Source organism: Betta splendens, chromosome 16, assembly GCF_900634795.4.
Source record: "Betta splendens chromosome 16, fBetSpl5.4, whole genome shotgun sequence".
Lineage (NCBI taxonomy): Eukaryota > Metazoa > Chordata > Actinopteri > Anabantiformes > Osphronemidae > Betta > Betta splendens.
In genome coordinates this window covers 13,053,914-13,066,207 of record NC_040896.2, presented here as the reverse complement: position 1 = coordinate 13,066,207, position 12,294 = coordinate 13,053,914, and the positions used below count along the sequence as shown (strand labels likewise).

Sequence of the window (12,294 nt, the reverse complement as noted above, 5' to 3'; positions counted from 1 at the left end):
TTTAAATGGAGCTTCTACTGCAGATCAGGAAGTCCAGGTTAATATTTGCATAGGCATAATTGGCATTTTGTGCACAGAGGACATTTTGACATGTCATAGCTGACTCAGTTTCAGAGTCATCCTGTCTGCTGGCTCACACTTACATTGCCTGGTCATAATTTACTGTAAGAGGCTTTAATAGAAGAGAAAGTTGTATGAAATAGGCCTATCGCTATCCACAATAATATTATATACAATATTTAATTACAATTTAACCACAATGTAATAATTTAAGTAAAAATAATACAGTGACTTTAACAACTATTCCACTTCAGATATTGATTTGTATGTCTTTTGGTGATAAATAATAATAAGACTCACATGCCTGAATTTGGTCAGATTATCCCATTCTTCAGATAGAATGGGAAGCCTATACCATCAGGTTTCCCCACATACTTTAGTTTCTCTGTCTAGCCAAACAGATATGTAAAGAGCCCTTCCAGTTCAGACCCTGTTTATTTAAAGAAATATTAATTGCAATGCATCTTGAATCATTAATATTAAGTAATGCCTTTTCCTGTGCTCATCCATCACTGCAGTTTTGTCACATAATTACTGTATACATCATTTTTTAGACTTGTTCTGGCAGTTTGATCTACTGGATCTGGAGTTAGAAACACGAGTGTGTGCATTACTAAACAATGTCAGTTCAGCTCAGCTTGCTGCAGGTGGACCCCAGTCACATTCTAAACACATCTTAAAGGAAATGACCACAAACAGGATGTCACTGACAACAATGTGTTGCACTACGGACATAAAAACTCAGCTAAATTCTAGATTGTATTTTTGTAAGTATATTGTAATTGTAGCACTGTGTACGTATACTATTAGTTGTATTAGGATATTTTTTAAAAGTACCATTTAGTTCTGTTTAACACCATCCAGTTACAGTGTTTTATTAATGCCGAACTGCGCCACCTACAGGCCAGAGTGAAAGGCACACATTTGCTGTGTTGTCTTAAATTTTCTCCTCCAGCCAGCAGAGGCAGGCACGGTGGTTGCTTGGAATGATTCTAGTTGCAGAAGAAGTTACCGCTTGCGTTATCTCGTCTCAGTGAAGCTGCTGTAAAGTGGGAAGTTGCCGAAAGGCTTATTATAACCTCTTATTTTGGTCCTCGCTCGCATTGTCGGACGTGCGGTATAGAGGCGACCTTTTAGGTACTTCCGTGTTCAAGCCGTCCACCTTCGTGAGTATGATTGGCTGCCGCTCATCTCGTGCAAGTTGCTCTTAATTTTGATTGGAGCATTGATGTGACGCCCATTGAGTGACAGGTCGACGGAGGATTCACAACGAGGACAGCCGCTACTCAGGAGTAAGTCGCTTCGGTTGATGTGTTGGGTTACCAAAGTATTAAACTATGCATTGTTGTTTCCTTACGTACTAAAATCAGGATTGTTAATGAATACAATGTGCTATGATGGAGCTCGTGTGTTCTAACGTAATGCTGGTTTACGGAGCCCGTCGGTCGGTAAAGGTTAACAAACCCTTGCAGATTTACCGGTTAGCAAAGCTTTGTCATAGATCTACGGAGCCCATATTTTTATGCACAATTTATATGAAGTCAAATGAGGTCATTTGGTTTCCTAAAGTAACGAACAGTGACCAGCGTTAGCTTGCTCCAAATGGTAACGTTAACACGAGATTAAACTACCTGGAGTGTTAAAGTCGGCTGTTCATCAACGCCTGCCTTCCTTTTTTATGTTGCCTTCGTATAGTAAATACTGAGTGTTTTTTCTCCTATCATCTAACACCATGTTGTGACACTATTCCTCAGTGTTTTGGCAAGCTGCATTTACTTTCTTCTGCTTTAAATTTCAGAGGTGACAAAGTGTGTTTCATATTTTCCAGCCCAGTGTGACAGGTCTCTGCCTCTGTCATTGCTGCTGCATTTAAACTACGTGGCCACAGTTAAACTGATTAAAATCTAAAGTGCCACTGCTGCAAGCATTAAGTGCTAAAGTATCAAATGAGAATAAATAAGGTCTAACAACTCTGAAGATGTCAGATCCCCAATGTGATACTTTGATTTCTTCATTTTCAAGCTGTTTGGCTTGTGATGGGCTTTCAAACCACTGTACACCTGTACAAACCAAAACAACAGTCTGTTTTCATTGTCTTGTCCTTTGTGTGCCTCTTCCAAATAATTTACTGATAGGAGACAGAAGACGGCCTAACCTGTAACAAAGCATTTTGGGAAACTCCACATGGATTGTTCATGTTGAAGTAAGGACATGGAGACATTACACAAGCATTATGCTAAACACTAACACATATACAAATGTATTATACGTCAGGTTTTAATGTAACTGTCTCATAAACTGTCCAATGTGTTTAATCTCTGTTTCCCAGCTTTTCTCTTCCTAAGCTGAGTGGAGCAGTGGTGCGTTTGAGGAGACTAGCAGCTCAACTCAGCAAAGCCACCATGTCTACAAACCACCAGGGTTCCAGTTCATCCTCTGCAGCCAGTGGCCCCACTGCAGCCATTCTCATCATTGGAGATGAGATACTCAAGGTGATTTAGTGCTGATGGACACTTGAGGCCATGCATAATTCTAAAATACATTCTTGTGACTGACAGCATCCCACTAATTATTAACAGTTTTGTGATTTAAAAAAAATCCTTGCTCTTGAAACTATCACAGTACATATGTGATACCATGACACGCACACTTCGTGTCCTGAGCAGAAGCCTGTGATGGTTATTTGATGTGGCAGCAGTGCACAGTTTGAAAACGACAAGTCCACAATTATTTGACTTGATATGATCATGGTTTAAACATAAAGGCTTTGATTTTGTTCAATGTCATGTCACACTTCCAATATATGCTCACTGGGAGTCATTGAATTTCATCAAGCAAATCCTTGGAGTCAATTCATAGTCCTTGTGATGTGATGTCCAAGTGAACATAGGACCACTGGATTGAAACTATTAGTGTCTCTTCTTGTCCTTCATCTCCCAGGGTCACACAGTGGACACCAACAGTACCTTCCTGACACGAGCGCTAAGGAAGCTTGGGGTGTCTGTCCAGCGCATAACAGTCATACCAGATATAAGAGAGGTCATAGCAAAAGAGGTGGCCCTCCTCTCACCTCAGTACACACACCTCATCACTTCGGGAGGAATAGGCCCCACCCATGACGATGTCACCTTCGAGAGCATTTCCATGGCTTTCCAGGAGGAGTTGTATCCTCACCCTGACCTCACCCGGCTGGTTGAAGAGTTCTTTGGGGTGGTTGACGAGAATTCAGCCGCTATGAAGTTGGCTATGGTGCCTCGCTCGGCCAAACTCAACTATGGAACGGACTCTCAGACTGGAAAGCCTCTTCATTATCCGCTGGTGAGTAACCTCAGGACTAGTGTAGATTGACACCGATAGAACTGATTGACAACTTTTAAAAAAATACAGTGAGGATTTTTTTTGTACACAAAGCAGAAGGTCTGTTTGAAGCAGGTTTGATTGATCTAGAATTAAATGCTAGGGGTAGCTTTAATACACAGTAAAATGTGTAGTATATGAGGTGAAAGGGCATATGTGCAGGAAAATGTTTGTAATGACAGAAATACTATTTTGCTGGATGAAATGTAAGAAACACAATCAGCTTTCTGTAATAGAAGAAGCACTAGAAAGAAAGTGTCTCAAATATTACAGGGTTTTGAATAATGTGTAGTTTTTGCCTTATAATTAATCAACAGATTTGTAAAACAAAACTCTTGTTGCTGCCAAGTAAAAGAGAAGCAAAGTAGCTACAGCGCTACATAAGGTCAACGTGAGTGTTGGCTTTGTTATCAAGGGAAATCTTTTATTGGTACAGGTCGTTTTCCGTCTACAAGACATGAGTGGGTTTATTTTTTCATTACCAATTATTTTTCACAGCTGCCTCGAGTGATATTGAATTGTTGTTAGGGAATAAGAGTATAACCTGCTCAGGTGCAGGTTAGTCATGCAGCATGAGTTGCCATGGTGATTTACCCCAGTTAATGTGAGTCAGCTTTGTGACACTGGAAATATTCCCCGAGTTGAGATGAAGGGCCACGACAAACTGATATGAAATGTGACTGGAACCTGCAGCCCCTTAATGAAATTACGAACTGCTTTATGCTTATTTATCTTGGTTATGTCAGAGCACATGGGGTGGTACCTACAATTCCCGCGCCACCCAATGTGTTTTTGTGTTGTGTTGGATGTTCGACCTTCACTGTGCACAGTGATGTATGTGAGTTTAAGCTGTGTACCTGCCAGTATGATTTGTAGTATCACAACTATAGTGCATAAACCCATCCTGGTCAGGCAGGTAATTTATAATAATAATTTAATAGGATGTGGAAACCTGGAAGCTGCTTTGACACGCGGTTTTGACAGATGTGGGCTGACGGGCTTAAAGCTGTGCTGTGACAAGAAGGACACTCAAATTCTCAAACTTTTAGTCTTTTGCAATAAAAAAAAACTTCTTCCAATGTCAGCACAAGTTTTACTGTTCACTCCACTCTTTATTATTATTCAACCAATGGAAACAATACGTCTTGATGCAAACTTGATGCACAGCTTTAACCTCATAGAATTCCTGAGCAGTGGCCTCTGGTTTTTCATTATTATTGAGTGATCATCTACAAACAGTGATCTTTTCTGTCAGTGCTTTTGACCATATTTGTGACATGCAGTCAAACAACAGAGCAAACAATGTTTTTGATGCAACCAGTTGCAAAGGTTCTAAAGCTGTGCGTGTTTGGTCTGTGTTGACAGATTAGCGTTCATAACGTGTACGTCTTTCCTGGGATCCCGTCTTCATTAGAGACGACATTCAAAGGAATGGAGCATCTCTTCGCCGGTTCAGGGACCACGTTTTACACTCGTGAGGTAACAGACTTGGGATTTACAAAATTAGTCACCCGCCGTTGACGCAGCGCTCACCTGCTGCGTTTTCCTAGGTGTTCGTCAACGCGGATGAGGCAGAGATCGCCGCAGTGCTGACCAAGCTGCAGGCTGGTTGGGGAAAGAAGGTGGCTCTTGGCTCCTACCCTGCTTGGCTCAGTAACTACCACCAAGTCCGGCTGGTCCTGGACTCAGACAGCCAAGAGGAGGTGGACAAGGCCCACACACAGCTGCAAGATGAGCTGCCAAAGGGAAGCGTGGTGGCCTTAGTCACGGACCCAGTGTCCGTCGCCCCTGCTGAGGTGTACAAGCTGGCCAACAGTGGTGAGGAGGGAGCGGGGGGGGGGGGGGGGTGTACTGTGTGTGTGACGGGACTGACAATGGCAAGTTAATCTAAAGTGATTATTGCAGAGAACACCTGAACTTTACACGTGAATCGGGACGAATAAAGGAAGCAAAGAGATTAAAGTACTGTAATTACAGCTGTAAAATCATGATGGAATATATAGATGAAAATAACTGTCGAGAGACTGAATGAGGAATTGAATTGAGCACCAAACCACAATACGATCTATAACAAAACCTGACTACATTACCTGTAAAAAGCGATCTCTCTGTGGATGTGGTTTCCTACAGGGACGCCGCTGGGCGAGAAGGTTGCGTCCGCTCTGAGAACCATCGAGGCCGCCCTGGATCGTTATTCCACGGAGGAAGTGTGCGTTGGCTTCAACGGAGGCAAAGACTGCACGGCGCTGCTCCACCTCTACTACGCCGCTGTGAAGCGGTAACCGTTTAGTCAGGACAAAACAAATGAGCTGAGAGACAGCAGATCAGACGGGCTCTTCAAATTATGATCAAAACTTCAACTAGTTCAGATTAGCAAAGAGGAAAATCAGGGGGAGAGAAACTAGACTGGTGAAAACTCTGGATGAGAAATGGAGGTAAATAGATGGTTATTGTTACTTTATAAGGTTCTGTCTCTTTTTTTCTCAGGCGGCACCCAGAAAGTAAAGACAAGGTGAAAGCTCTGTACATCCGCATCATCTCTCCATTTCCAGAAATGGAGAGGTTTCTCCAGGACACAATAAAAAGGTGAGCTTTCGGTTTAATCCTAAAATAATTTTGCTTTGAAGCCTTCACGTGGTGGCGTTTTACTGCCAGATGTTCCGTTGAGTCGGGTGCTGCTGTGCGTGTCTGCCTCAGATATGACCTGGAGCTGTTCTCCGTGGAGGGCAGCATACGGCAGGCGCTCAACGAGGTGCAGGAGAGGAGGCCGGAGTTAAAAGCTGTGCTGATGGGGACCAGGAAGACCGACCCGTACTCTCACACCCTCACCCCCATGTGTCCCACTGACCCCGGCTGGCCAGACTACATGCGAGTCAACCCTCTCCTAGTGAGGCCCACACGCTGCATCTGTGCATGTAGCCACTGTGTGAACTCTGAAAGCCCTACATTTATCAGGGTCACTTTTAAATCTACGGTTCACACATTGCTGCGGGTGGAACATCTTTTTGCCCAATATTACAAACCCCTTGTTGCTCTTCATGTTATTTGTCATCGCGACTGAGTATTCACAGCGCAGCCCTACAGGGTGCGAACCTGCACAGCTCAGTTACTGTAATTTCAGTCCTGCAGTAATCAGGCATTACAACGTTGTCCCTCTCATTCATACACATGCTGTAAGTTATGCACCATACAACACAATGCAACACAAACTCTCTTATATTTATATATATATATATATATCTACAGGCAATAAAGCTCATTTTAGCCGTCTTGCACATTCATAGACTGATTGTTGTAGCTCATTTGTCTGTTTTGCATGACTGAAGAAGGACAGAAATGCTTTTTTGGAAAATTTTACATTACAGTTATTCTTGTCTTCAACCTTTCGCAGGACTGGACGTATCGTGACATCTGGTCGTTCTTGAGGACACTACAAGTCCCCTACTGTATTCTGTACGATAAAGGGTGAGCGTCCTCTCTCTTAATGAAGGTGCCGCAGCTCCAGCACCGGATGCGGCGCTGAACCTGTCTGTCGACCTGCAGGTACACGTCGCTGGGCAGCATGGACAACACGTGTCGGAACCCGGCCCTGCAGATGGTGGACGGCAGAGGGCTGAGGCGCTACAGGCCGGCCTACCTGCTGGAGAACGAGGAGGAGGAGCGAACCTCCCGCGCCTGAGGCAGCCTCCCCCGCCTCCCCCGCGTCACCTGCTGATGGCTGATGGACTCGGACTCATCACTCGCACATGTTCAACACTGGGGAAATAGTTTTTTTTAATCCTAGCAGAAGAAACGACACGTCATCAGTGAGATAAGATGATATGGTGGAGGGAGGGATGTGTGCTATGTGTATACAGTACTTGCGAGGCTAAAGTAATGGCCCTCTGCCGTTGAATAAAACATCAATATGTCATCTTTTTCTCTGTCATGTTTCTATTTTAAGAGGAGTCTGCTGTGCACGTGCGCTTTCACCACGGCTCCAGATTTACCTTATTCATGAACGTCTGTCTTGTTTCTAAACCCAGTGACAAACTACTGTACAGCTCCATCAGTGGATCAGCACATCAGGCCAAAAGGCTTCTCGAGGTGAGAAACCCGGTTTTGAGCGGGTCCGCCCGCGTGCGGCAGCGTGGACGGACCCCCGGAGGTCCAGCGGCGCGCTCGCGGCCACTCGTCCGCGGCCGCACGCGCTCCGCGGGGCGCCTCGTCTCGTGCAGTTCTGTCGGCGAACCTCACGGGCGCGTTGTTCTCACGTTTTCCATTTAGCGCTTGTGATTACAATAAATTACCTTCTCCGTTTCCAGACATGATTGAATCCAGGCGCATCGACCCGCGCTCTCTCCCGTCGCCTGCAGATTAGTCGACGCCGCGCGGAGAGGATCGATAGCGGCCGATCTAATAAAGCGGGTCGCTTACGAGGCCACCGCTGGCTGTCCCCCCCCCCGCACGCACCCACCGTCTTACTCATCTGTGCGGGTTTCACGGCTTGCTCCGTTTATTTATAATAACAGTAATAAACAATAACCATGAGAAGAGGCCTCGTAATTACAGCGTCGAGGAAGTGGTGTGTTTCTGGACGGTGGGACGAAGCAGAGGCTGCAGTGATGCTGTTAGTGTGGAACGCAATCATCCTACAAGACGACTGTTCAGTAGCAGCTTAGACAAATGAATGGAGCAGTGCATTCCTTTTATTCCAGTAAAAGTTTCAATAATTGATTTAACTTTCTATTTTTCCACACATTTGCAATATGGAACAAGCACTTTTACTTATATCTCTGTCTCATTATGTACTTTGACTTAGTGCAGAATGTTTTGTTAGCCTCGCTTCCTCCACCTCTTATCACGACAGGGATCGTACATTCATTCAGACAGTTGCACGTCTGTTAAAGCTGATTACGTTTATTAATAACATCTTTGCTTCCAACGTCTTGCAGTTTGCTCTCGGTCCCCTTTGAGCTGTCACTCCATCATCCTCGCTCGTCCGTTTCATCCTCCAGCTCTGTTTTGGCTTCTCTCTGTCCTCTCACCAGCTACTGCCGCCACCGCGTTACTTCCTTCCTCACTGACTGCTATGACTCTGGATTTGTTGAATTCTTCTTATGAATTTTGAGCTGATGTTTTAATTTTGACCTGTAAGACTGAGTCGGAAAACATCTGGGGAGGAAATGGGTAATGACTAAGGCCCTAAAAGGATCTGGACTAAAATAATTTTCTGTGGTCTTTAACTGCACATTTATAAATATCTTCTTTTTCTATTACACACTTTTGTTTTTGAAACAGTCTATTTGACCGCAAAACACAGTCAAAATCTACCGAATGCAACATTCTGGGACAAACTGGAACAAGCAATAAAAGTAGATTTTTTTTTCCTCCTGTGCATATTTAAACCCAATTGTTTCACCAAAGGCGGCTCGGCTGCTGAAGCGCGGGCAAAAGGAAGTGTGGTGATCAGAGGTAACAGTCTGCGCTCCACTCACAATTCCTCTCTGCTTTCTCAACACATCCCAGCGTTTCTCTCCAAATCTCCCAGGTGCGAGTCTGAGTTATAACAGAATCCACCGAGCTGTAGCGGCGTGTGTGATATGGACTCAGCATGACTTAAGATCACACTTGGACTTTGTACAAAAACATGTGACGAGCTTTGATACTATCCATTTCACATGCGAGTCTGCCTCGGTGACTGCGGCGCTTTCCTCTAAAGGAGTATGTTCCTAATCCAATTCCTCAGCAGTTCCTGCAGTGTAAAACGAGACTTGAAGCAGCATGAGACAACAATTCAGGCGATGTCCTGGGAGAGACGCTCAACACAGAGGATGAATAGACACTTCATTGTCAGAACGCATCAGGACAGAAGGGAGAGCTTTGAGTCTATGCAAATTACCAGCCCATCTGCATGTAAAGCCAAAAGACCAGAACACGGGAAATAGGATGTTCGGTATCAAAGTGGCAAACATTAAAAAGTGGATGAAAGTGGGAGAGAAAGAAGGGAGAAGGGAGGAGGCTGCTTCGCTGGCTGCCGTGTGAAGTGTGGCTGCCTTCGCCCGTTTATGTCTGGTTTTGGTGCATTTAAATAAAAGCCGGGCTCCTAATCCTAAGTTTGTCACAGCGTGCAGTCCGTTACGCGGAGCCAGGACCCCCCGCGTGCAGCCGCGCACGCGAGATGCATGCGCAAGTGCCCTTCACGCGGCGGGCGCTTTAATGCACATGGCCGTGGTCAGCGCCCGCATGTAGACTTCTGATGAGAAAAGGCCCCGTCAACTCAACTGGAACAGCCATAAGATAAACATGGGGCAGGGGTTTAAAGGGCCCGGTCGGTGTGAACTGGATCCTGGTTTAATAGAAGAGGACTCCATTTAAACTCTGAAAATGTCCTTCTTGAGAATAATTTCAGATAGAAATCTATGTAAACTATAATAATGTGTATTTGCCACATCATTTTCACGGGATCAAACATCAGTACGTAAATGCGGCCTTATGTTTTAATTATTATTCCGCTTTTGCTTAAACAGCCCAATAACCGAAGCCGCTAATGACTGGAAGCATCTGCTTCAAGAGCACACGTCAGAAAATCGTTACAGTTATTGGCCCGACACGTGTTAGCGATGTGCACTCGACTGTGACACCGAGCAAACAGGCCCCGCTCGACTCTATATGGAACAAACAAACCCACAGCTCACACCCAAAAAGGAAATAAAAACCCTGCCTATTATTCATAACCTGGAAATTAAATAGCACACAAATTCATCACCGCTACAAACTTATATAAACAAATCCTCGGAGGCTTTCATGACCCCAGAACTTGCATGAAATAACAATAAATAAATAAACAATGAGGAACACAAGAAGGGTGTTTAGTCACTTGGTGAACTTCCTGTAAACGTCGCAGCTATTCATCACTTATATGGTGCAAATAATGAACAGCTTGTCTAAGCTTCGTGATGTGACATCTTCAGCACCGAGTGCGTAAATGCAAATGTGTCATTTCAGTAGACTCATCTGTTCTAAGGCGACATTTTGAATCTGTAATTTGATAAACAATCAGGAAAAATTGTCATTATTTTGTAATGTCTTCTTGTCTAATACAGTCTTTAAAGTTCAGCAGTAAGCCACAGGGAGAACTGCTCAATTCATCAATAACTACCTTCCTGCAGCTTTAAATGATAAAGATTTGTGCATTAAAATTTGAGAGAATAAAGTACAGATGATGGAAAGTTTAGTCAAATAGTGATGATCGCTGACAGGCTTTGAAATGCTCCAAAATCTGTCTCTGGGAAGACACGTGAAGTAAAAACCGCTTCAAGTTAAATGTCATCGCACAATTAAGTTTGCTTTTTCTCTCCGTTGCTTAAAGGGTGAAACAATCACCCTGGAAATCTAATTATACAGCCCTGAAAAAACTAAACAGTATGTACAAGAGATGTCAAGTGACATTTAGCACGTTAGAGGACACACAAACACGGTCCTTGACACTGAAACGCTGATGAGGAAATAACGCACTCATGGACGTCCACAGCTGAACGCCTCTGATCCTTTATTGGCGGCCTGTTTGTCTGACTGGTCAGAGGGCGAAGAGCTCATTCAAAGTGATTGGGGAACTCAGAAGGTACATGTGGAGAGTCACAAGCTGCAGAGACAGCTATGTGCTCTGAGGTGAGATGAGCCATGGCATCAAGCTGCAGTTTCACCGCTGGTTGAATTGTATTATGAGTTAGAGCTCAAATGTACCTGATGAAGGCTTGACAGGAAGAACTCCCTCCGCTTGTCCTTGCGTCACTTCACTCTCCATAGATGAAGCTTTTATTTGTCATACGAATGCTGTGAATAATGTCAGATCAATTGTAAAGAGACTATTTCTTCTAATATATCACATTTAAAGGACATTTGGTCAGGATTCAAATCTAAAATGTAGCGGCTGATCCAGGAGCTGATTACATGCATATAAACGATGCGTCCATGTGAACAGAGGAACATGTCACGCTTTAATTATCTGAAACTGTGCTAGATTTGATTTGCAGTTGACAAATGAAACACATTTCAGAATCTTAATTCTGATGTAATTGCCCCTTAATGAATATGAACTTAATTACAATAAATTGGTGTGAGTTGTTACACAGATTATGGTAATACTGGGACAGAAATAAGCATAGTGTGCTTCTAATAATAGCGAGCGTTGGGTGTTTCTGAAGATGTAATCAACTGTGGCAATACAAGTCTAAAATATTCAGCCGATGCGCAATTAAATATAGAGCAACTTGTGGCAACAGATTCTGCTGTGTTGAAATTTGAGGCAGCGTAATTAAAGTGTGATTTGTGGAAAACAGTATTCAGTATGGAATTCGCATTATGGACTACGTCTTTTGTCAGAGGGATCGTTAAAACCCAATTTGTCATGCTACAAATTGTTTATGATCGCAGTCGTTCCAGAAAGTCTCCGAGGAAACTTTGACGTGGGATTTTCACGATTTTCTAAATTTATTTAATCTGGCAACATCTGGCCATAATTATGAAGTTTATTTTGGAGGGTGAGCTCAGTCCCAGCCTCAGTGCGACGCACTTGTAACGCACATCAACACTGTCAACAGAGAAAGTCTGAAAACATTAGTAATTTTAGGCACAACCGCTCAAACATATTCAAAACATTAAAAAAAACAAGCACATGCTTTAGTCTAAGCTAAAATAAACAGCCATAGAGTTTTTACCGCATCAAATATGCCTGGACTGCTGCCACACAGCGTTAAAGTGTGTCCCTCTGATGATTCCAGTATGCTTACGCCATAATTTACAATAGCAAACAGATGAAGATGACGGCTTTGGAATTTTATAAGGTCCAAATCAAATACAGTTCAGAACATCATGGCTGCACAGTGACAAACATGT

The 12,294-nt window shown here is 43.7% G+C and overlaps 1 protein-coding gene across 1 annotated transcript; it reads left to right on the top strand.

The window, feature by feature from the left end:
* The first annotated feature begins 1,061 nt into the window (after window positions 1-1,061).
* flad1 (flavin adenine dinucleotide synthetase 1) lies at window positions 1,062-7,330 on the top strand. The gene is made up of 11 exons (XM_029130431.3): window positions 1,062-1,352; window positions 2,196-2,263; window positions 2,390-2,552; window positions 3,001-3,378; window positions 4,783-4,896; window positions 4,968-5,235; window positions 5,548-5,695; window positions 5,905-6,003; window positions 6,115-6,304; window positions 6,809-6,882; window positions 6,961-7,330. Exons 2-11 carry the CDS (start codon window positions 2,256-2,258, stop codon window positions 7,094-7,096), a joined length of 1,578 nt encoding a protein of 525 aa, XP_028986264.1. The 5' UTR covers window positions 1,062-1,352; window positions 2,196-2,255; the 3' UTR covers window positions 7,097-7,330.
* The last annotated feature ends 4,964 nt before the right edge of the window (window positions 7,331-12,294 follow it).